The sequence below is a fragment of the Perognathus longimembris genome, chromosome 2 (genome assembly GCF_023159225.1).
Source record: "Perognathus longimembris pacificus isolate PPM17 chromosome 2, ASM2315922v1, whole genome shotgun sequence".
Taxonomy (NCBI): domain Eukaryota; kingdom Metazoa; phylum Chordata; class Mammalia; order Rodentia; family Heteromyidae; genus Perognathus; species Perognathus longimembris.
In genome coordinates this window covers 1,691,606-1,714,290 of record NC_063162.1, presented here as the reverse complement: position 1 = coordinate 1,714,290, position 22,685 = coordinate 1,691,606, and the positions used below count along the sequence as shown (strand labels likewise).

The following is a 22,685-nucleotide window of genomic DNA, read 5'->3' as shown; positions in this document are numbered from 1 at the left end:
CCCGGCTCCCCTCAGCCCCTCAGCACGCCCGGCTCCCCTCAGCCCCTCAGCACGCCCGGCTCCCCTCAGCCCCTCAGCACGCCCGGCTCCCCTCAGCCCCTCAGCACGCCCGGCTCCCCTCAGCCCCTCAGCACGCCCGGCTCCCCTCAGCCCCTCAGCACGCCCGGCTCCCCTCAGCCCGCCCGGCTCCCCTCAGCCCCTCAGCACGCCCGGCTCCCCTCAGCCCCTCAGCATGCCCGGCTCCCCTCAGCCCGCCCGGCTCCCCTCAGCCCCTCAGCACGCCCGGCTCCCCTCAGCCCGCCCGGCTCCCCTCAGCCCCTCAGCACGCCCGGCTCCCCTCAGCCCGCCCGGCTCCCCTCAGCCCCTCAGCCCGCCCGGCTCCCCTCAGCCCCTCAGCACGCCCGGCTCCCCTCAGCCCCTCAGCACGCCCGGCTCCCCTCAGCCCCTCAGCACGCCCGGCTCCCCTCAGCCCACCCGGCTCCCCTCAGCCCCTCAGCACGCCCGGCTCCCCTCAGCCCGCCCGGCTCCCCTCAGCCCCTCAGCCCGCCCGGCTCCCCTCAGCCCCTCAGCACGCCCGGCTCCCCTCAGCCCCTCAGCACGCCCGGCTCCCCTCAGCCCCTCAGCACGCCCGGCTCCCCTCAGCCCGCCCGGCTCCCCTCAGCCCCTCAGCACGCCCGGCTCCCCTCAGCCCCTCAGCCCGCCCGGCTCCCCTCAGCCCCTCAGCCCGCCCGGCTCCCCTCAGCCCCTCAGCACGCCCGGCTCCCCTCAGCCCCTCAGCACGCCCGGCTCCCCTCAGCCCCTCAGCACGCCCGGCTCCCCTCAGCCCCTCAGCACGCCCGGCTCCCCTCAGCCCCTCAGCACGCCCGGCTCCCCTCAGCCCCTCAGCACGCCCGGCTCCCCTCAGCCCCTCAGCACGCCCGGCTCCCCTCAGCCCCTCAGCACGCCCGGCTCCCCTCAGCCCTCCTCCTTTCCCTCCCGTGGAAGGCAGGCACTGGCTGAGGCCGGCGCTCCGCTCATCGCCACTGTGGCGTGAGCACAGCGCCATGTGCTCGGAGCCGCTGGCCCATGCCCGGGACCCGGGCTTCCTGCTGCTGGGCTCTGGGGGCAGGGGCAGCGCCCTGCGCTTCCCCAGGGGGCCGGCTCACCCTCCAACACACCCTGCAAGGGAGAACGAGCACGCTCCGGGCATCGAGCCCAGGGGCCGCGGCTCAGGGGGCCGCGGGCACTCGGCGCAGGCTTGCACAGGGCTGGTGTCCGGGGCCAGGGGGCAGAGACCCGGGGGCTAGGCCCGGGGCCACCGTCCCCCCCTGCCCCCACCGCCGCCGCTGGACACAGCAGCCGGCCTACCTGAGAACGGGGCCGTCCGGAGGGGGATGGTGATGGGTGCCAAGGTCAGGAGATGGCAGGGCTGCACGCGGGAAGGGGCCAGGTCCCGGAGTCCATCGGAGTCCACGGTCACCATGGCGGCAGCGGCGGCGGCGGCGGTGATGGCGATGGTGGGACTGTGGTGGACCGGCTTAAAGCTTTTATGACAGCCACCTGCGGGAGAGGAGCACAGAGTCAGCGTGGATTGCGGTGTGCGTGGGAGACAGAGGTCAGCGTGGACAGCGGTGTGCGTGGGAGACAGAGGTCAGCGTGGATTGCGGTGTGCGTGGGAGACAGAGGTCAGCGTGGATTGCGGTGTGCGTGGGAGACAGAGGTCAGCGTGGACTGCGGTGTGCGTGGGAGACAGAGGTCAGCGTGGACTGCGGTGTGCGTGGGTGACAGAGGTCAGCGTGGATTGCGGTGTGCGTGGGAGACAGAGGTCAGCGTGGATTGCGGTGTGCGTGGGAGACAGGTCAGCGTGGACGGCGGTGTGCGTGGGTGACAGAGGTCAGCGTGGATTGCGGTGTGAGTGGGAGACAGAGGTCAGCGTGGATTGCTGTGTGCGTGGGAGACAGAGGTCAGCGTAGACTGCGGTGTGCGTGGGTGACAGAGGTCAGCGTGGATTGCGGTGTGCGTGGGTGACAGAGGTCAACGTGGATTGCGGTGTGTGTGGGTGACAGAGGTCAGCGTGGACGGCGGTGTGCGTGGGAGACAGAGGTCAGCGTGGATGGCGGTGTGCATGGGAGACAGAGGTCAGCGTGGACAGCGGTGTGCGTGGGTGACAGAGGTCAACGTGGATTGCGGTGTGCGTGGGTGACAGAGGTCAGCGTGGACGGCGGTGTGCGTGGGAGACAGAGGTCAGCGTGGATGGCGGTGTGCATGGGAGACAGAGGTCAGCGTGGACGGCGGTGTGCGTGGGAGACAGAGGTCAGCGTGGATTGCGGTGTGCGTGGGAGACAGAGGTCAGCGTGGATTGTGGTGTGCGTGGGAGACAGAGGTCAGCGTGGACGGCGGTGTGCGTGGGAGACAGAGGTCAGCGTGGACGGCGGTGTGTGGGAGACAGAGGTCAGCGTGGACGGCGGTGTGCGTGGGAGACAGAGGTCAGCGTGGATTGCGGTGTGCGTGGGTGACAGAGGTCAGCGTGGATTGCGGTGTGCGTGGGAGACAGAGGTCAGCGTGGACGGCGGTGTGCGTGGGTGACAGAGGTCAGCGTGGACTGCGGTGTGCGTGGGTGACAGAGGTCAGCGTGGACCACGGTGTGTGGGTGACAGAGGTCAGCGTGGACGGCGGTGTGCGTGGGAGACAGAGGTCAGTGTGGATGGCGGTGTGCGTGGGAGACAGAGGTCAGCGTGGATTGCGGTGTGCGTGGGAGACAGAGGTCAGCGTAGACTGCGGTGTGCGTGGGTGACAGAGGTCAGCGTGGATTGCGGTGTGCGTGGGAGACAGAGGTCAGCGTGGACGGCGGTGTGCGTGGGTGACAGAGGTCAGCGTGGACCACGGTGTGCGTGGGTGACAGAGGTCAGCGTGGACCACGGTGTGTGGGTGACAGAGGTCAGCGTGGACGGCGGTGTGCGTGGGAGACAGAGGTCAGCGTGGACGGCGGTGTGTGTGGGAGACAGAGGTCAGCGTGGACTGCGGTGTGCGTGGGTGACAGAGGTCAGCGTGGACCACGGTGTGTGGGTGACAGAGGTCAGCGTGGACGGCGGTGTGCGTGGGTGACAGAGGTCAGCGTGGACGGCGGTGTGCGTGGGAGACAGAGGTCAGCGTGGACGGCGGTGTGTGTGGGAGACAGAGGTCAGCGTGGATTGCGGTGTGCGTGGGTGACAGAGGTCAGCGTGGACCACGGTGTGTGGGTGACAGAGGTCAGCGTGGATTGCGGTGTGCGTGGGTGACAGAGGTCAGCGTGGACGGCGGTGTGCGTGGGAAACAGAGGTCAGCGTGGACGGCGGTGTGTGTGGGAGACAGAGGTCAGCGTGGATTGCGGTGTGCGTGGGTGACAGAGGTCAGCGTGGACCACGGTGTGTGGGTGACAGAGGTCAGCGTGGACGGCGGTGTGCGTGGGAGACAGAGGTCAGCGTGGACGGCGGTGTGTGTGGGAGACAGAGGTCAGCGTGGATGGCGATGTGCGTGGGTGACAGAGGTCAGCGTGGATTGCGGTGTGTGTGGGAGACAGAGGTCAGCGTGGACGGCGGTGTGCGTGGGAGACAGAGGTCAGTGTGGATTGCGGTGTGTGGGAGACAGAGGTCAGCGTGGATTGCGGTGTGCATGGGACACAGAGGTCAGCGTGGATTGCGGTGTGCGTGGGTGACAGAGGTCAGCGTGGATGGCGGTGTGTGGGTGACAGAGGTCAGCGTGGATTGCGGTGTGCGTGGGAGGCAGAGGTCAGCGTGAGTGGTAGTCTGTACTGGTGAGAGACGCCCGTTTCTCCACCATAAGTGTCCCTGCCCAGGCCCTTTGGGGTGTTCCTAGCATCACTCATTAGCCACACAATATGATCCGTACAGTAGGAGAGCTGGCCACGGGCAGCCAACACGAGGACACAAAAGCCTCTGTCTGTCCCATCACGTGCTGACTTTCCCAGGCCTGACAGTCCCACCCTGCCTAGTTCCAGAAAACCAGCCAGGGGGTTGTTCGCCAGCCCCTTAGGTGGCAGGCCTCCCTGGTGCCCTCCTCCCGGAATGCACGCTGTGGACACGCCTCGCCCATCACCCCCCACACACACGCATACACGCACACACACGCACACACGGGGCGGGATGCCAGGAGTGGTGCCCTCCTCCCGGAGTGCACGCTGTGGACACGCCTCAGCCCATCGCTTCACACGCGCACATACACGCGCACACACAGGGCGGGATGCCAGGAGTGGTGCCCTCCTCCCGGAGTGCACGCTGTGGGCACGCCTCAGCCCATCGCTTCACACACACACGCGCGCACACACACGCACACACGGGGCGGGATGCCAGGAGTGGTGCCCTCCTCCCGGAGTGCACGCTGTGGGTACGCCTCGCCCATCCCCCCCACACACACGCACACACGCACACACACACGCACACACGCACATACACGCACACACGGGGCAGGATGCCAGGAGTGGTGCCCTCCTCCCGGAGTGCACGCTGTGGACACGCCTCGCCCACCGCTTCACACGCACACACACACACTCACACACACGCACACACGGGGCGGGATGCCAGGAGGGCACGCTGTGGTGGCTACGTCGTGGAGTCAGGACCCGACACAGGCACTGGGGAACACCGGGCCGCGCTGTGCCCGGCAACCACTTCCCACGGGCCACAATGTTCATTTTGACAGCACGACACTAACAGGACGGAAGCCACGTCGCCTTTCCAGCCTGGGGTCTGGGCGGAGCAGTCGCGGGGCAGGCCCCTCCCTGTCGCGGGGGACGGCTGGCTGGCTTCTTCTCATTGCTGGGCAGCGCTCTGTTATAAGGGTTACCACGGGGCGCCGATCCACCGGCTGGCGGAAGGGCTCCTCACTTGCGGGCAGGTGGGGGCAGTGATGACGAAAGCTGCCCCGTGCAGATTTGCACATGGACCTAAGTTTCAACTCCTTTGAGTAAATGCTGCAAAGTAACAGCGGGGTCGCAGGGTAGGGGGGCAGTCTGCAGTGCGCTTCTGGAAGTCTCCAGACTGCCTGTGCAGGGGCTGTTCCCCGCTCAATCCCCACTCGCCAGGAAGGCAGGGCCCCGGGGACCACCTCGTGCCAGCCTTGGGTGTCAGGCGTCCTGACCCCGTTCATGCTGCTCCGGGAGCCCTGCGTCCCAGCTGCCATCCGCACAGAAAGCGGGCAGAACGGGGGGGAAGAGGGCAACAGCACCCACCCCGAGCGCGGCCCGCGGCGCCCACCCCGAGCGCGGCCGCCCGCACCCACCCCGAGCGCGGCCACACCCACCCCGAGCGCGGCCACACCCACCCCGAGCGCGGCCCGCGGCCCCCACCCCGAGCGCGGCCACACCCACCCCGAGCGCGGCCACACCCACCCCGAGCGCGGCCCGCGGCACCCACCCCGAGCGCGGCCACACCCACCCCGAGCGCGGCCACACCCACCCCGAGCGCGGCCACACCCACCCCGAGCGCGGCCCGCGGCCCCCACCCCGAGCGCGGCCACACCCACCCCGAGCGCGGCCACACCCACCCCGAGCGCGGCCACACCCACCCCGAGCGCGGCCACACCCACCCCGAGCGCGGCCACACCCACCCCGAGCGCAGCCCGCACCCACCCCGAGCGCAGCCCGCACCCACCCCGAGCGCGGCCCGCACCCACCCCGAGCGCGGCACCCACCCCCCACCCCGAGCGCGGCCCGCGGCCCCCACCCCGAGCGCGGCCGCCCCGCGGTCCCGTGGTTCTTTCCGCGGCGAGGCTGCTGCGTTGGGAATAAACACACCTTGGCTGCACGGCACGCTCGCTGTGTGAGATGCTACGAAACAGACCGTGCTTTGTCGTTACGACCCCTGAAAGTCCGCTCCCTTTCGGGAACCCACTGCTCCAGGAAGCGCACACGCTGTAAGGCCTACCCTCGTCACAACCGCCCCGTGTAAGCAGCGGTGCATGCTAACGTCCGCAGGCGCAGGACCAAGCACTGCGCGTGAGCACACTGCCGCGCACAGGCGAGAGCCCCAGCGCTCTGCGAGCCCCGGTCACACTCTTCTTTGCTGTGGCTCCTCGCGCTGGGGTCTGGCTCCTCCCCCTGTGCCGTGGCCCCTCCCCCTGTGCCGTGGCCCCTCCCCCTGTGCCGTGGCCCCTCCCCCTGTGCCGTGGCTCCTCCCCCTGTGCCGTGGCTCCTCCCCCTGTGCCGTGGCTCCTCCCCCTGTGCCGTGGCCCCTCCCCCTGTGCCGTGGCCCCTCCCCCTGTGCCGTGGCCCCTCCCCCTGTGCCGTGGCCCCTCCCCCTGTGCCGTGGCCCCTCCCCCTGTGCTGTGGCCCTCCCCCTGTGCCGTGGCTCCTCCCCCTGGGCCGTGGCTCCTCCCCCTGTGCCGTGGCCCCTCCCCTGGGCCGTGGCTCCTCCCCCTGTGCCGTGGCCCCTCCCCCTGTGCCGTGGCTCCTCCCCCTGTGCCGTGGCTCCTCCCCCTGAGCCGTGGCTCCTCCCCCTGGGAAGCTCTGTTTCTACCTTGCTTCACCGTGGCTTTCAAACACAGTACACCCCACTTGGCTCTGCCATTCCAGTGGATGGAGGAGGAGGCTGGCCAGGCAGAAGTGGCCTCAGTTTGATCTCAGGAACCACTGGAATCCCCCATCAGAGGGAGAATGGTGAATTTCACAAGGAGGACGGGAATGTGCAAAGTCCTGGTCCACCCCGGCAGCAAGGTTCTCACCCCAGGCGGCCCAAGCCCTGCCCATCCCACGGCCCCCAGGAACCTGCCCTCTGTGGACCCTTGACTGGCTCCACAGGTCACCCAGTCACGGGCTAGCGAGACAGACTAGCACAGATCCCTTCTCTCCTACCATTCTGCAAGCTGAGCCGGGGCCCTCGGGCACGGCCTCCTGCCAGGGACCTGGGACTCCAGGGTAGGGGGGACTGCGGAAGGTCCCCACCCACAAGATGGACAGTTTGAGGCTCCACCTGTCATCGCGCTTTTATAACCACAGGTAAGAGAGCTGCTGTCCTGGAAGTTACCCCAAAGGCCGGAACCTAGGAGTCCCGGTCCTGGCAGAACAAGTGAGTGGCTCTACAGGCCCACCACAGGGCCCATCACAAGGGCTGGACCTGACAGGGGTCTGGGCGTCTCCTGCCTCCCCACACCAGGCTGGGATGTGGCAGCAGCAGGTCATGCCTAGGTGTCTGTGTCTCTGTGTCTCTGTGTCTCTGTCTCTGTCTCTCTCTCTCTCTCTCTCTCTCTCTCTCTCTCTCTCTCTCTGAGGGCAAAGGCATCTGCAGGAACCTTAGCTGTGGCCTCCTCATGGAAGGTCAGGCTGACCCAGGGCCATGCCGACCCAGTCCCAGGCCACCCATTTCAAGATCCTTTGTTCTCTCCTAGCAGAGGGCAAAGAGCCCTCTACTCAGAGCCCCCCCCCCCCACGGTGAGGGGACCTCACATCCACCTCGGTGCTGAGCCCCTGGTCCCGGCAGGAGTCCACAGAGGAGGCTCCTGCTGTACCACGGAGGGAGGGGGCCGAGGTTCGAGGCATCGGCATTTGCCTGCGCTGTGGCCGTCTCCCCTGACTCCTGGCAGCTCTGCTCCCCTGAGCTCCGCGCCAGAGGAGGCCTCCATCGGGACCCTCAGCTGCTAGGCAGCTCACTGGAGACGGGGCACCGGGGGCTCTGTGATTGGGCCTTGCCTTCCCACACGAGCCGCCACAGTGTGGCCTGTGACAAGCAACAAAGTAAAGCCACAGTCACTGATACTCTTAATTTGTCTAGACAAACATGACCTGCCATTGAAAATGAAGGTGGCCTGTAGTCAGCACCTAACGAAAGAAAAAGTCGCTAAGAGTATCTTAAGGAAACCAGATATTAAGGTAGGTGAAAGTCTTGTAGATCGAAGTGTGAAAATATTCTTATCACCATGTGATTTTTGTTGCCCAAACCACCTGTCAACTGAAATGAAAAATAAGCACACCTTGTTAGCTTGCCTTAAAATTACTTGGAAAGGTCATTTCTAACCTGCCTATAAAAACACAACACTCTCCCACCGGGAGAATAAATAACCCAACTAATAAATGGACACGTGAATAGGTTCCAAAAGAAGCAAATACAAGTGGCTAAGAAATACGTGAAGAAACGTTCAACATCCTTAGCCACAAAGAAATGCAGATCCAAACTCCAGTAAGACTCCTCACTTCGATCAGAACGGCAGGCCCCAAGGAGACCGCATGGAGACAGGCTTGGGACCGGGCAGCCGCGCCGAGGGCAGTGATGGAGGTACAGGATGTGCTGTAGGCGCACGTCAAGGAAATCCGCTAGTGCAACTAATTGATGCTAATAAAAAAACAGACAGAAAGAAAACGAGTGACCATTGCTAGCAAGGACCTGGAAAGAGGAACGCTTATACGCTGCTGGCGGAAGGTGAGTTCGTGCAACCATTATAGAAATAACCAGGCAAGTTCCTGACAAGCCTACGGATGCAGCCGACATCCCATCTCGCCCGGCGCTCCTGTCCACACGCCCAAAGGAATGCGAGTCAGCGTGCAGCGGAGAGAGCCGCACGCCCGTGTGTCCAGCCCGCAAGCCATGGATCCGCCTAGCTGTCCACGCACCTCTCGACGGGGAAGGGAAAACGCGGCGTGCACACGCAGCGGAGCCTCATCCAACCACAAAGAACGAAAGTATGTCCTCTGTGGGAAAATCGGCGGGACGTGGGCCGTCATGTGGAGTGACACGAGCCAGACAGAGAGAGGCAAGTGTCCTGTTCTCCCCCACCACCCCCCCGTGCGAAAGGTGGCGCTACAGAGCAAGGGACAGGAACGTGAAAGGCTGTACGCACCTGCGGGGAGAAGATGAAAGGGCAGGGGATGGGGTGTGTGCCGGGGAGGAATTTGATGCACGCGCATGAAAACAGAACAAACCCTGCTGGGGCCGATCCGCACCACGGAGGGTGGGGAGTGTGGTACAGGGGACGGCTTTTGCTGGGGACCTTGTGTGGGTGCACAGAATCACCACAGGGAGCCCCTGTGTGCAACTTCGGGGGGGGGGGAGTTAAGAAACAGAAAAGGAAAACTGTAGGACTCTCGCTTCATCCAGGGAGTCGCCGGAGAGCCCCAGGAGGCGGAGCAGCCACACTCAACCCCAGAAGCGTGGTTTCCAAGACCTGTGGTTGAAATGGGGGTGGGGGTGGGGGCGGGACTTCCTCTCTGCACACACAGACAGAAGGCTCCCCGGGAGGAGGATGCGGGGGGCAGGAGGGGGGGCTGGGTAACAGAAGTGCAGGGACCGCAGCTTCCTGTCCACTCCCTTCTCTGCAGCCCCGCAGCAAGACGAGGAGTGGCCCAGCCCCGGGGCTGGGAGAGGACACCGAGAGGACACCCAGAGGGCCCCTGGTGCCAGCAGGCAAGCGTCCGAGGGTACCCGCGGCCCCGGCCATGCACCGGGACGGGCAGAGGCCCCGGGGGAGCCCAGGGCGCCAGCCGCCCCGGGAGAAAGGCCTCTGAAGCCCAGTTTGGAAGATGAGCTGGCACTCAATAAATTTCGTCCACTGATAAGTAACGATAACAGCTTGCTTTCCCCAAAGGACTTCAGAAAATCCCTGAGTTGAGTAAATAAACAGTGAGATAAGATAGGTGCAGCCAAAAAAACCCCAGCAACAAACCCGCTAAGCCAGCAAAGAGATAAGCCGGAAACACAGCCCCCGGAGGACAGCTCCTAAATATCGGCGTTTCCAGCAGTGCAGTAATGGAGACTGTGCCTCCGGAAGGGGCAGAGGAAGGGACTGCGGGGGGGGGGGGGGCGCTGGGGCTCCGCCCTGTTATGCCAAGTCACAAAACGACCACCAAGAAGGCCACCGAGACTCAGACGTTCCGAAATGCAAAAGCAAGGCTTTATTCAGGCAAGCTGCAACTCGGGCCTCGTCCTACCCACCGACACGGCGGAGGTTATGAGGAAGCCCCGAGCTGCGATTGCACAGGGCTTATAAAGGCAAAAACAAAGTTACAGCATCAGGTGTTCAAGCAAGACAAAAAACAAAGTTACAGCCATCCGGTGTTCAAGCAAGCTTAGGACCCAGGTGCAAATCTGATTGGCTCAGGGCTCGAGGCATTCTGGGGGCGGTTAGAGTTAAGCATTCCCAGCGGTTAGAGTTCTAGACCGGCTGGGCCCTAATGGGCTGGTCCTGGGTCTGCTCACAGGGCCTGCTTATCTCAGGTTCGCGTGGTAAAGTGGGGTTCGCGTGGTAAAGTGGGGCCTGACTTCAAAGTCTGGCTCTTCACGCCCCTCACAGCCTGGGCCGCCCTGGGACACTCCTGCCCCTCCTGCTCTGCCCCCAACATGGTGGCCACATCTCGGTCCCAGCGAGGCCCGCGCGGGCCTTGGAGGAGAGCTGGCGTGCCCACCGCGGAGAGCGAGGCGCTGTGCGCAGCCACGGCACCGCGAGTCGGGTCCCCCTGAGGGGTGGGGGGAGCCCCCGGCACTGCCCCTTAGCTTTGATTGATTTGTAGGCGTCCATGCAGTCCATCTGCGTCCACCCACACGGGAGGGGGTGTGGTCTGCACACGTGGAGACATATTCATGTGGGCACAGACTGTCTACACACGTGCAGACTGTGTCCACACAGAGACTTTCTCACACACGCGGACTATGTGTGCACACAGACTGTGTCTATCTATGCACACAGACTGTGTCTTCTGCACATGTGGAGACTGGTTCTGTACATCCAGACTGTGTCCACACATGTGCAGACAGACGGTCTGCAGACACAGACTATGTCTGTACACTCGCAGGCTGTGTTTGCACGTGGACAGACTGTCTACACACACGGAGACTGTGTCTGTGTGTGTGTAGTCTTCTTTCACATGCAGTGCTAGCACACACACACACAGTGACCATGCGCACGCCGTGTCTGCACATGCGCACCGTGGCCACGCGTACACCGTGTCTGCACCTGCGCACCGCGTGACCAGGTGCACATCGTATCGCACATGCGCACCATGACCACGCGCACGCCACGTCGCAAGTCACACATGCACACCGTGTCTGCCCATGCGTGCCGTGGCCACGCACACGCCATGTCACACATCACACGTGCGCACCGTGACCACGCGCACCGTGTCTGCCCATGCGCGCCGTGGCCACGCGCACGCCGTGTCTGCACACGCCCAGGTTGCACGCTCGCAGCCGCCCTTGGTCCTAGCGTGCATCTGCGGCGGGGAGAGGAGCCACTTGCCGCCAGCGTGGCAGTAAACGGTTTTGCTCATCAGTTTAGAAAACGAATTTATTGTTATTTTATAATTTTCATGTAACGTAGTGTACAACGATTTGAATATCCACTTTATTAAAACGAGAGACTAATTACCCTGCCGTAAAGCACAAGTCGCTGCGACTGCTCAGTAATGGAAGCGATCACTGCGCGGGCCACGTCAGGAAGGGACGCGGAGGAGGAGCAGAGCAGTCGCGGGGGTGGGGGTGGTCCACCGTGCGCGGAAACGTGTGGACAGGCCCTTACTCCGTACGACTTCATAGACATCAATGAAAATAGGGTCTAGATAGCACGCTGGAAACCAGTCACCGACGGCTCCGTAGCAGCTCCCGGGGCAACGTCCGCCTGCCTCCCACCTGGCCTGCGCCCCGGGGCCCGCCTGCAGGAAGGACGGGGTGTGCGGCGGCCGGGCCTGCGCCTCGGTGGGAGGGGCCGGGCCTGCGCCCTGGCACCCACCGGCAGGAAGGAGCAGGTGAGCAGCAGCAGGGCCTGGCTTCCTTCACTTAAGAAGATGGTTTCCAGACCTTTCCAATTCCCTGCAAATGACAGAATTTCATTCTTCTTTATGACTGAATAGTATTCCGTTGCTTGTGCATATCACATTTTATCAACACGCACCTTCAAACGAAGATTAGGAAGCGGCAGCACGTCTTGGCTGGGGGGGGGGGCTGCTGGCCAGCGGAGGTGGACGGACAGAGGAGGGGCGGAGTATGGAGAGCGACAGAGCACTTCACGTACATGCATGAAAGCAGACGGTGCCAAGGGGACGGAACCACTTCGGGAAGGGGGAGAGGAGGGCAAAGGCAGAGGGGGGTCTCTGTGCTCAAGACCCGTTGTATACAACTAATCAAGGCTAATGTTTAGAAAGGTAGCCTCTTCTAAGTTGCTCTGAGAAGGGCTTGCTCCACCAATGCTCAGAGAGCAGCGTGTCTGCCTCCGCACGAGAGCCTGCCGGGGCGGCCTCTGAACGGAGCCAGCCCGTCACCGCAGAGAGCCTGCCGAGCCTGTCACCACCTAGGAGGCAGCCAGCGGCCTGGCTTCACTGACCTTGGGTGAGGGACAAAATCCTCTTTGTTTGCACAACAACAAAAGTTCTATGACAGGCTTCTGATGCATTAGGAAAGCACTGCTGTTAATCATCAGACAGCTGTTTTCAACCCACTTCATTACGCCCGGCATACACACAATTTACGCTCACCTCTTACCTGCCTCGTAATGTCCCATGTCAGTAATAAAGTGCAGGAAATTATTCTCAGCCTGTGTCTTTCTCATTGGAGATGCATTTAGACAGCAATGCAATCAGCCAGCTGACGGAATTTAGGTGTTTTCCTGCTTTGCTGCGCCGATCTTTGTTATGAAATTAAGATGATTGAACACCTCGTAACTGAGACAGTGATTTTTGCTCTCCCTCCACCACCTGCCGGTGGCTCCGCCCTGGGTCTCTCCAGGTGAACGCACACGCAGTTCACTTTCGAGTCTGGGGGGCAGTGGACGCGGATAAACGTGTCCACACGGAGAACGTCATTCCTGAAAATCCCACTTTCATCAGAAACTGGCTCCAGACCTGGGTTCTCACACACACACACACACACACACACACACACACACACACACACACCTGGTGAGTACGCACAGCTCTGGAAAATGGAAACCGAAGATGGAAATGGTGAGGAACCTTCCTCACCCTCCGCAGCCTCTGCCTCGTGACGGATAGCGAGACACAGCTGCATCTGCCCTGCTGGAACCCACGCCCTGAAGAAGAAGAGAGCGGAGATGCCAGAACCCGGGCCCGCTGCGAAGCCGTCAGCTCCTGCTCAGCCCTGGAAGACAGTGAGGAGGCTCTGGGAGATGAGAAGACGCAAACCCAGCCACTGACTTAGAAGCAGGGCCCCTGGGGCAGGCAGCCCAGGACGCCCAGGGCTATCCAGGTCAGGCTGTAGTGAGGCTGAGCCCCACGGATGTATTCTCCCCGGGAAGAATATTTCTTCCAATACAATTCAGAGATGAGTGCACACGAGCGACAGACCTGCCCGGACTCTTCCATGAGAGCAGCAGAGAGCTAAGCTTTCGGCAGTTGTGTGTGCAAGGCTGCGAGGGCCTGTCCACTGCATCCCGAGTGTGCGGAGTGTGAGGGAGTGTGCAAGGTGTGAGGGAGGGTGCGTCCCCAGGGTGAGGGTGTCACGGAAGTCAGTGTCCCGAGTGTGCGAGGTGTGGGGGAGGCTCATCCCAGCCGCCCGCGGAGTGGGCTGGCAGCTTCCGGTCTCGGCGTGGAACATGAATGCAAATAGGCTCATTAGAGCAGAGATGATTCGAGGTTCCCAAAATCCTCCCTGCCGAAGACGAGGCTACCCGAAGCGAATCCTCATGCTCCGCAAGGAGAGGCTGCCACACTGCGGACAGGACTGGGGCGAGAGGAGCAGGAGCCCCGGTGAACCGGGGAGGCGCAGGCGGCAGGCGGCGGGGGCGGGGACACCGCCCCTCCTCCCGCCCAGGCCTTGGGGTGCTCCTGGCATCCCCCAGGCATCCCCTCCCTGGTTAAGACCGTCCCCCGTATCCGCACGGGCTTCAGGCTCCCCCAGGCCTCGTCTGCTCTGTCCTCCTTCCTGCGGCCCCGAAGCGAAGACCTCCCGGTAGCGGTGGGCGCCTCCACCTAGACCTCCGCCCCGCCACACAGCCGGACTGACAGCCTGCACTGCACGCGCTCGGAGGGCTACTGGGAAACAGGACACGTGGCATCACGAAGTTCACTCCTGCAGGCACGCGGTGGCTGGTGCCAGCTCAGGGCAGAGGGGCAGGGACCGTCCACCACAGACCCCAGCAGATAAGGAAAGATCTCAGTGAAGGGCAGGGACTTTCCACCCAAGATCTCGGTGAAGGGAAGGGACCGTCCACCACAGACTCCAGTGAAGAGACGTTACCATCCACCACAGACAGCAAAGGGAAGGGACCGTCCACCACAGACAGCAGAGGGGAAGGGACCATCCCCACAGACCCCAGCAAACAGAAGGGACCGTCCACCACAGACTCCAGTGAGGAGACGTTACCATCCACCACAGACAGCAAAGGGAAGGGACCATCCACACAGACCCCAGCAAACAGAAGGGACCGTCCACCACAGACAGCAGAGGAGAAGGGGTCGTCCACCACAGACAGCAGAGGGGAAGGGGTCGTCCACCACAGACAGCAGAGGAGAAGGGGCCGTCCACCACAGACAGCAGAGGAGAAGGGACCGTCCACCACATGCTCCAGTGAGAGTAGGCTCACTATAGGACCAGGCCGTCCCTGTGGCCGCAGCACACTTGCACTGTTTAATTATCCACCGGCACAGCTTAATACTAGGAAACGTTACCCAAGCGACTTGGATGACGAGTCCCTGCACGCAGCGCGGGATCCGTGTGTCTTGGCTCTGTGACCCCGCACACACGTGGCCCGCGGCCCACATCGCAGCTCCATGGCTGGCTGATGCTCCCCCCCCCCCAGGTCCCCCAGGCCTTGGGAAGCCTGCCGTCTGCACAGCCAGTGGGCTGCAGCTCCAGGAGCTGCCCCCGCCCCCGGCACTGTGAGATTCCCAAGGGAAGGAAACAAGGGGGCGGCGGGGGCGGCTTTATCAAGTGTCTCTTGTCAGGCATCCATTCCACACAGGTCTTGAACCTAACTTTCTGATGAATGAAATCACTGGAGATCACTGGCACTCAGAGAAATAATGCACCTGCTGACTGGCTTCATGCCAGGCTATCAGCGTGTCTAATTTAAGAGTGTGTCATTTGAGAGGAAAATGTATTTTCCATGGGAAGCATATTTCTTTCTATACAATTTAGAGATGAGTGCACACAGGTGACAGAGCCGACTGGACTCCTCCATGAAAGCAGCAGAGGAGCGCTAAGCTTTCGGCAGTTCTGTGTGCAAGGCTGCGCGGGCCCGTGCACTGCAAGGGGCACTGCACTGCGAGGGGCTGTGCACTGCGAGGGCCTCTGCACTGCGAGGGCCCGTGCACTGCGAGGGCCTGTCCACTGCGAGGGCCTGTGCACTGCGAGGGCCTGTGCACTGCGAGGGCCTGTGCACTGCGAGGGCCTGTGCACTGCGAGGGAGGGGCCTGTCCACTGTGAGGGGCTGTGCACTGCGAGGGCCCGTGCACTGCAAGGGCCTGTCCACTGCGAGGGCCCGTGCACTGCGAGGGCCTGTCCACTGCGAGGGCCTGTCCTCTGCGAGGGCCCGTGCACTGTGAGGGCCTGTCCACTGCGAGGGCCTGTCCTCTGCGAGGGCCCGTGCACTGCGAGGGCCTGTCCACTGCGAGGGCCCGTGCACTGCGCGGGCCTGTCCACTGCGAGGGCCTGTCCACTGCATGGGCCTGTCCACTGCGAGGGGCTGTGCACTGCGACGGCCTGTCCACTGCACGGGCCTGTCCACTGCGATGGCCTGTCCATTGCGAGGGCCCGTGCACTGCGAGGGGCTGTGCACTGCAAGGGAGGGGCCTGTCCACTGTGAGGGCCCGTGCACTGCGAGGGGCTGTGCACTGCAAGGGAGGGGCCTGTCCACTGTGAGGGCCTGTCCTCTGCGAGGGCCCGTGCACTGCGAGGGGCTGTCCACTGTGAGGGGCTGTCCACTGTGAGGGGCTGTCCACTGCGAGGGCCCGTGCACTGCGAGGGGCTCTGCACTGTGAGGGCCTGTGCACTGCGAGGGCCCGTGCACTGCGAGGGGCTCTGCACTGTGAGGGCCTGTGCACTGCGAGGGCCCGTCCACCGTGGGGGAGGGGCCTGTCCACTGCGAGGGCCTGTGCACTGCGAGGGCCCGTCCACCGCGGGGGAGGGGCCTGTCCACTGCGAGGGCCTGTGCACTGCGAGGGCCCGTCCACCGCGGGGGAGGGGCCCGTGCACTGAGCACAGGGGCGCTCTGGGGAGGACCAGGGTGAGGGCTGCCGGCCGAAGGCGGGGCCGGTCCCCAGGGCTCCCTCCACTCCCCTGGGTCCAGTGCCCTGAGGACGGCACACGTCCATACAGGAGGAGCACTTACTGATGGGGAGCTCAGCACAGCACGGTCGGGCTCGTTCCTTAGCGGCATTTTGGGAATGGAACGGAAGCACATGGAGAAGGGGCAGCCTCGGAAGGGCGTCCAGCAGGCCCTACCCCCGACACGGCTCACAAGCTGCAGAAAGGGTTTACACAACTCCATCTAGGCAATGACACTGCAAATGCTGAATTCAACGTTAAAATCTTTAAAGTGGCCAGAGGGAAACGGGGGACCTGCACGGAAACACCAGCGCGGCTGACAGGAAACCTCCGCAGAGGGGACTGCGGGTCCCCAGGCCCTGAGAGAGAGTGTCCAAAGAGCGGAGGAAAAATAACTGCCAACCAGGAAGACCAGCCTCCAAAAAGGAGAATAAATGCACATTTTCTGATGAGACGAAGCCGAGCATTTACTACTTACTGGTCTTTATTAAAAATAAATCCTGCTAGACGCTAGCATATCGGGCCTGTCACCCCAGCTACTCAGGAGGCTGAAATCTGAGGACTGCAGTTCGAAACCAGCCCAGGCAGCCTAGTCCCTGAGACTCTTACCTCCAATTAATCACAGAAAAAGCCAGAAGCCGGAAGCGGAGCTGTGGCTCAAGTTGTTGACTGCTAGCCTTAAATGGAAGGAACTCAGGGGCAGTGCCCAGGCCCAGCGTTCAAGCCTCAGGGCTGGCAAAAAATGTAAAAATAATAATGATAATAATCATAAAAAATCCAAGGTGATCGCAAAAACATTAGACGAAACAAGTATAAAACTAAGAAGGCAATGACAAGTACAAACAGATCAATAATCATAATAAATGTAAATTGATCAACTGACTAGTTAAAAGATAGATTGCTAATTAGGGAAAATGTGGCCACGTAATGACTGAAAAGCACACGCGAGGCCGGGAATGAACGTCGCCCGCGTGTAATCGTGTCTGCGTGGGAGGCTAAGAATGGGAGGATCGCTGCTGGGCCCACGCCCGGCAGAGACGCTCAGGAGACGGCGGGCTCCGTGGAAGGAAGGCGGCCCTGCAGCAAGAGGACGCGGTGGCCATGGGTGGAACGGTAGAAGTTTGTAGCCGGCCAGGCACACAGGGCCAAGTCCTCCCCGCACAGGAACAAGTCCTCATGACAGCCCCCCATTTACACACTGCGCAGGAAAACCAGCCACGGGTCAGGCCACAAACAGACCTCTGCTCTTCTAAAAAGCACTCTCGTGCGAAGCCCCACGTAGGTGATAATGGTTCAAATTACAAGTAACAATACCAATCTACGGGTGAGAAAATTGACTTAACAGAATTTTCTTTGAAAACCCGTAGGATATAAAATTACAGTGGGATTCTTGTATTTTATATAAACACCTGGGTGGTAATAAAAACAACACATTTAAAAACTTAGGTAAAGAGAACTGTATTTTATGGCCTTAAATATTTGCTTAGAAAAGGAGATGTAGAACAAATGTGCAGATACATAACTCTAGGAAAAGAAAGAAACAATAAGTTGAACAAAAGACAGATTTAAAACAGAAGGGAGTAAGATCGGAAGATGCAGAGAGCATACAGGCCTAATAGTTGTTTCTCTGAGGAAATAAGAACAATGGACCAGCAAAGCGAGGTTGGACAGTAACTGTACTACAATCAGTTAGTGCACAACAGTGTGTCCTTAAACACGCGCACTTTAGATACAATGCATCAGACTGGCCTTTCCCCCCTCCCCCTCTTCCTGTCCCCACCCTCCCCCCTCCTCCTCTGCCCTCACCCCATCTTCCCCCTCCCCCCTCCTCCTCTGCCCTCACCAGTCTCTTCCAGTTTCCTAGTTCAATTCTCACACATTGGCCGTATTAAGTGAAATAAGCCAAGAAACTTTTTTTTCCCGTACTGAGGCACAAATAATGCTATCCATGTATCCATGTAAACGTAGGCAAATCACAATAGGGCGTATTAAAATACTGAACTATTTCATAGCAGAGACAATTTTCAAACTCAGATGCAAGTGTGACCTGTACATGTATAACCTATCTGTCCCACCAGAGTGAGGAATAAACAGTAGGCATAGTTTTATAAAAACTGGATGCATCAAATCTGTAAAAAAAAACAACGTTCCACAACAGCATCGGGTTCTCCATCGTACGAGGCAAATCCTCCCGCTTATTAGCAAGGCATGTACTTCACTCTAATGTTGTAAATGCTTCCAAAGGATTAACAGGGAGGCCTCTCCCAGTGTCGCCTTCCGCCTAAGCGGGGCCAGTACAGTGGAGGAGAAAGAGGCCGGTGTGGTTCACCCAGGAGCCTGGATGAAAAGACCCAACACACCGTAGCCGCAACGCCAGCACGGCTTACAGAAGCAGCAACGCGCCCTGAAGAACTTGGCGTTTCCCAGCAAAGCAAATGAGTCGACTGTTAGGTTCAAAGGTCCCGCAAGCGAATAACCCATTGAAAAGAAGGTGATGATCTTAACAGCAGATATAGCGACAAATCAGCACTAAACTGTGATGACAAAAAAAAAAAAAAAAAAGAGCAGCAGGGGAGGAGCTGAGGACGGTGAGCGCAAAGACCTCTGCTAGGACAGAGCCCGGGGAGCCCGGTGCTCCCCAGCAGGCACGGGGCAGTACCACCGCTCAAGACAGTATGCTGCAGCCAGCTGGGCCTCTCAGGGGAGGGGGAGGGGGGAGGACAACGAAGGGGGTAAACGCTTCTGTAAGGAATGTACTCACGGCCTTACCACGTAACTGAAACCCCGCTGACAACACAATCACAGTAGAGCTCGGGGGTGAAGGAGAGGGAGAGACACGCCTCCCCTTTCCCTGAACAGGAGCCGGGCAGCGGTCCTGCTTGCTCCGCTCCACTGGCCTTGAAAACAGGAGAAACCTGCACCACTGGGACTGAGAGCATGGGGGGGGGGGGGCAGAAGCCGGTGGCTCACGCCGGTGATGCCGGCTACTCGGGAGGCTGAGAGCTGACACTGTGAGACGCTTACTTTCAGTAAACCGCCCGAAGTGGAGCTGCGGCTCAAGTGGCGGAGCACCGGGGCTTGAGTAGAAAAGCTCTGAGACAGTGCTCAGGCCCTGTGTTCAAGCCCCGGGAGCAACACACACACACACACACACACACACACACACACACACACACACACTCTGAGGAATTAATATTAATGATGCTACACCTTAAAAATGTGTTTGGGCACACTGAATCTCTGATTTACTAGGTGAATGTTTTTAATTTATTACAGATGACATGAACTAATTTTTCACGTTAGCCAGAGCAGACAAGGAGCTATCTTTAGTTCTCACCACGGATGGCAGTGCGCCACTAGACTGGTATTATTTGTAAATATTTGCAGGCCTATGAGGCCCTGTTTTCCTTCCTTTTCCATCTCCCCATGTCCCAAATATTCTGCATCTAATAACTATGCCTTGCCTTTATGTTGTGGAAAAAGAAATATGTTAAACTGGAAAGCAACTTATTTGTGCCTATAAACACCATGAAGATTTATGCCATGTAATTGTCTTGTATATAAATTAAAATGGACCCCTTATTCTTAGGCGATAATAGAAGCCGAGCGGTGGCATCTGGGTTCGACTGGCCCACGGAAAGGACGTAAGGAAACTCCCCTGGGAGGTGATGCTAAACCTTACTGAAAATCTCTAAGGCATTCTCAGAGTGACTCCACAGTAAACCTGGTCCCATTTCCAGACACCGCCGGGCCCAAGCTCTCCCCTGAGCACCTGGAATGCCGCCGCTCTGAACCGAACGGTGCTTCACGTGCAAAATACAAGCCCCATACCACAGACAGCAGCAAGCAGAAAGGAGTTCATATTGATTACATATTAAAATAATAATGACCCGGGTATTTTCAGACTAAAATAAAGTACTAAATTCCAGCCGTTTTCTTATCCTTTTATACACATGGGTGTCTATCACAGACAGATTGGCTACCAGGGAGAAAACGAACACAGGGGCCTGGAGGTCACACCTGTCATACTTGCATTACACCTGCCATACTAGCTGCGTGGGAGGCTGGGCTCTGGAGACTGGCGGTGTGAGGCCAGTCTTAGGTACAAGTCCCCGTTTCAGCACACAGCTTGCAGGAGGCCGCTCAGGCCTGTCACCTCAGGCACGTGGGAGGCTGAGGTCAGGGAGGGGAGACTCCCCGTGAACAGAAGACTCGAGGCATGGGGCTGCCTGCGCACCTGACACCCAAGCAGCAGCAGGAACTGAAAAACCTTAAAGTCAGAGGATCGAGGTCCAGGCCGGCGCTCAAGTATACTGCGACGGCGGATCTCAAAATAACCGCTGAGGAAAAGAGGCAGGAGAGGGGGCATGCGTGCCCACTGCGGGGGGGGGGGGGGACCTGCCGGACGGCACACGGCAGACGCTGCTGCAAACCCTACCACGGGCGAAGACGGTCATAACGAGAACGATGATGATGTAAAGGAAAAAAGGAAGACATAAATGCTGGTGACGATGAGGGATAAAGGAAAATCGTATACACGGTTGGTGGTTAAGCCAGGTACGGCAGATCTCAGCCTGGAGTTCCTGAAAACATTAACAATCTAACTCCTCTGTGACCCTTGCACACAGTGCACAGATGTGCACACGGGACCCAGCTCCTCTACGACCCATCCGTGCGTGTGCAGACGTGCACACAGGAACCCAGCTCCTCTACGACCCGTCCGTGCGTGTGCAGACGTGCACACAGGAACCCAGCTCCTCTACGACCCGTCCGTGCGTGTGCAGACGTGCACACAGGAACCCAGCTCCTCTACGACCCGTCCGTGCGTGTGCAGACGTGCACATGGGAACCCAGCTCCCCTACGACCCGTCCGTGCGTGTGCAGACGTGCACATGGGAACCCAGCTCCTCTACGACCCGTCCGTGTGTGTGCAGACGTGCACATGGGAACCCAGCTCCTCTGTGACCCCTTTGCACAGTACGCAGACGTGCACACAGGATGCCAATGCAGCTTCCTGTGGAGTTTGCTCCCGATCATATTCACAGGAGCCCAACACATCACAGACTCAGTCTACACGTCCACCACAGATGAATGGGTAAAGAAAATGCAGTATTGTTACAAAAGGGATTTTACTCAACCATGAAAGAATGAGCCTAGGCATTTTGTTGGGAAGTGGATGGCACTGGGATCATTGTGTCACGGGAGGCCAGCCAGCCCCACCAAGACAGGTGTCATGTCATTTCTCTCACTTGCAGAGGCTACGGAAAACAAAATGAAACACAACCATGAAAACCAGAAGCATCAAAGGGAGACCGCAACGGAAGGGAAAAGGGAGGGAAAAGTGGGACTCACAAAGACGAACGGAGGGTGGATATGATCAAAGATCGTCGAATACCTGCATCATGATGAACCGCTCTGCTGCACGACTTCATACGTGCCAATGAAATGAAGGCACAGAGGTCAGAAAACTCTTACTCCCACACGTGATTCATACCATACTTGTATTCAACCACACTGCCCTGGAGCAGGCCCTGGAGAGGCAGTGTTTGGTTCAAGTGGTAAAACGCTTCCCTAAATGCCAGCCCAAGCACTGCCAATTCATCATCATCATCATCATCATCATCATCATCATCATCTCTGGAAAGTCCAGTAAGAAGAAATTCAGAGCCGGGCACCAGTGAATTTCATACCTTCAACCTTAGCTTCTCAAAAACTGGAGATCCCAAGGAATTCAAAGCCAGCCTCAGCAAAAAGTCCAAGAGTTGCCATAGAAACACGGGGCTGAAGGGGGGAGGGGCGCGGAGGCAGAGCCCTGGCTGTGATCAGGCAAGGCTAGAAAGCTTGAGGGTGTGAGTTCAAAGCCGGAGGAGGAGGAGGAGGAGGAGCAGGGGGGGTAGGGGGGGAGAGGAGGGGGGAGGGGTGGGGAACAGGAGAAGGAAGAGGAGGAGGAGGGAGAGGAAGAGGAGGAAGAGGGGGAGGAGGGAGGGATGGGAGGAGGGGGAAGAAGAGGAGGAAGAGGAGGAAGAAGAAGAGGAAAAGGAGGAGGAAGAGGAGGAAGAGGAGGAAGAGGGGGAGGAAGGAGGGGCAGGAGGAGGGGGAAGAGGAGAAGGAAGAGGAGGAGGAGGGGGAGGAAGAGGAGGAAGAGGGGGAAGAGGGAGGGGCAGGAAGAGACGGAAGAGGAGAAGGAAGAGGAGGGGGAGGAAGAGGAGGAAGAGGGGGAAGAGGAGGGGAGGGAGGAGGGGGAAGAGAAGGAAGAGGAGGAAGAAGAAGAAGCGGAAGAAGAAGAGGAGGAAGCGGAGGAGGAGGAAGAGTAGGAAGAAGAGGAAAAAGAAGAAGAGGAGGGGGAAGAAGAAGAAATGTGGAGAGAATAACCAGCTATAATTATGTACTAAAGCTTGCAGTTCCTTTGCCCTCTGGACCTCCCTCTGTTACTTCTTAAAAGCACACGCATTTTGTTTGCTTATCTGTGAGCTGGACTGCTCATCTTTGACAGCCTGACTGGTTATTTAT

The 22,685-nt window shown here is 60.0% G+C and overlaps 1 protein-coding gene across 1 annotated transcript in view; it reads right to left on the bottom strand.

Moving 5' to 3' along the window:
- Tcerg1l (transcription elongation regulator 1 like) overlaps positions 1-22,685 on the bottom strand; it is a 158,566-nt gene that overhangs the window by 115,949 nt on the left and 19,932 nt on the right. Inside the window, exon 4 of the mRNA XM_048334804.1 lies at positions 1,348-1,539. Coding sequence (XP_048190761.1) covers positions 1,348-1,539 — 192 coding nt within the window. The remainder of the gene's footprint in view (positions 1-1,347; positions 1,540-22,685) is intronic.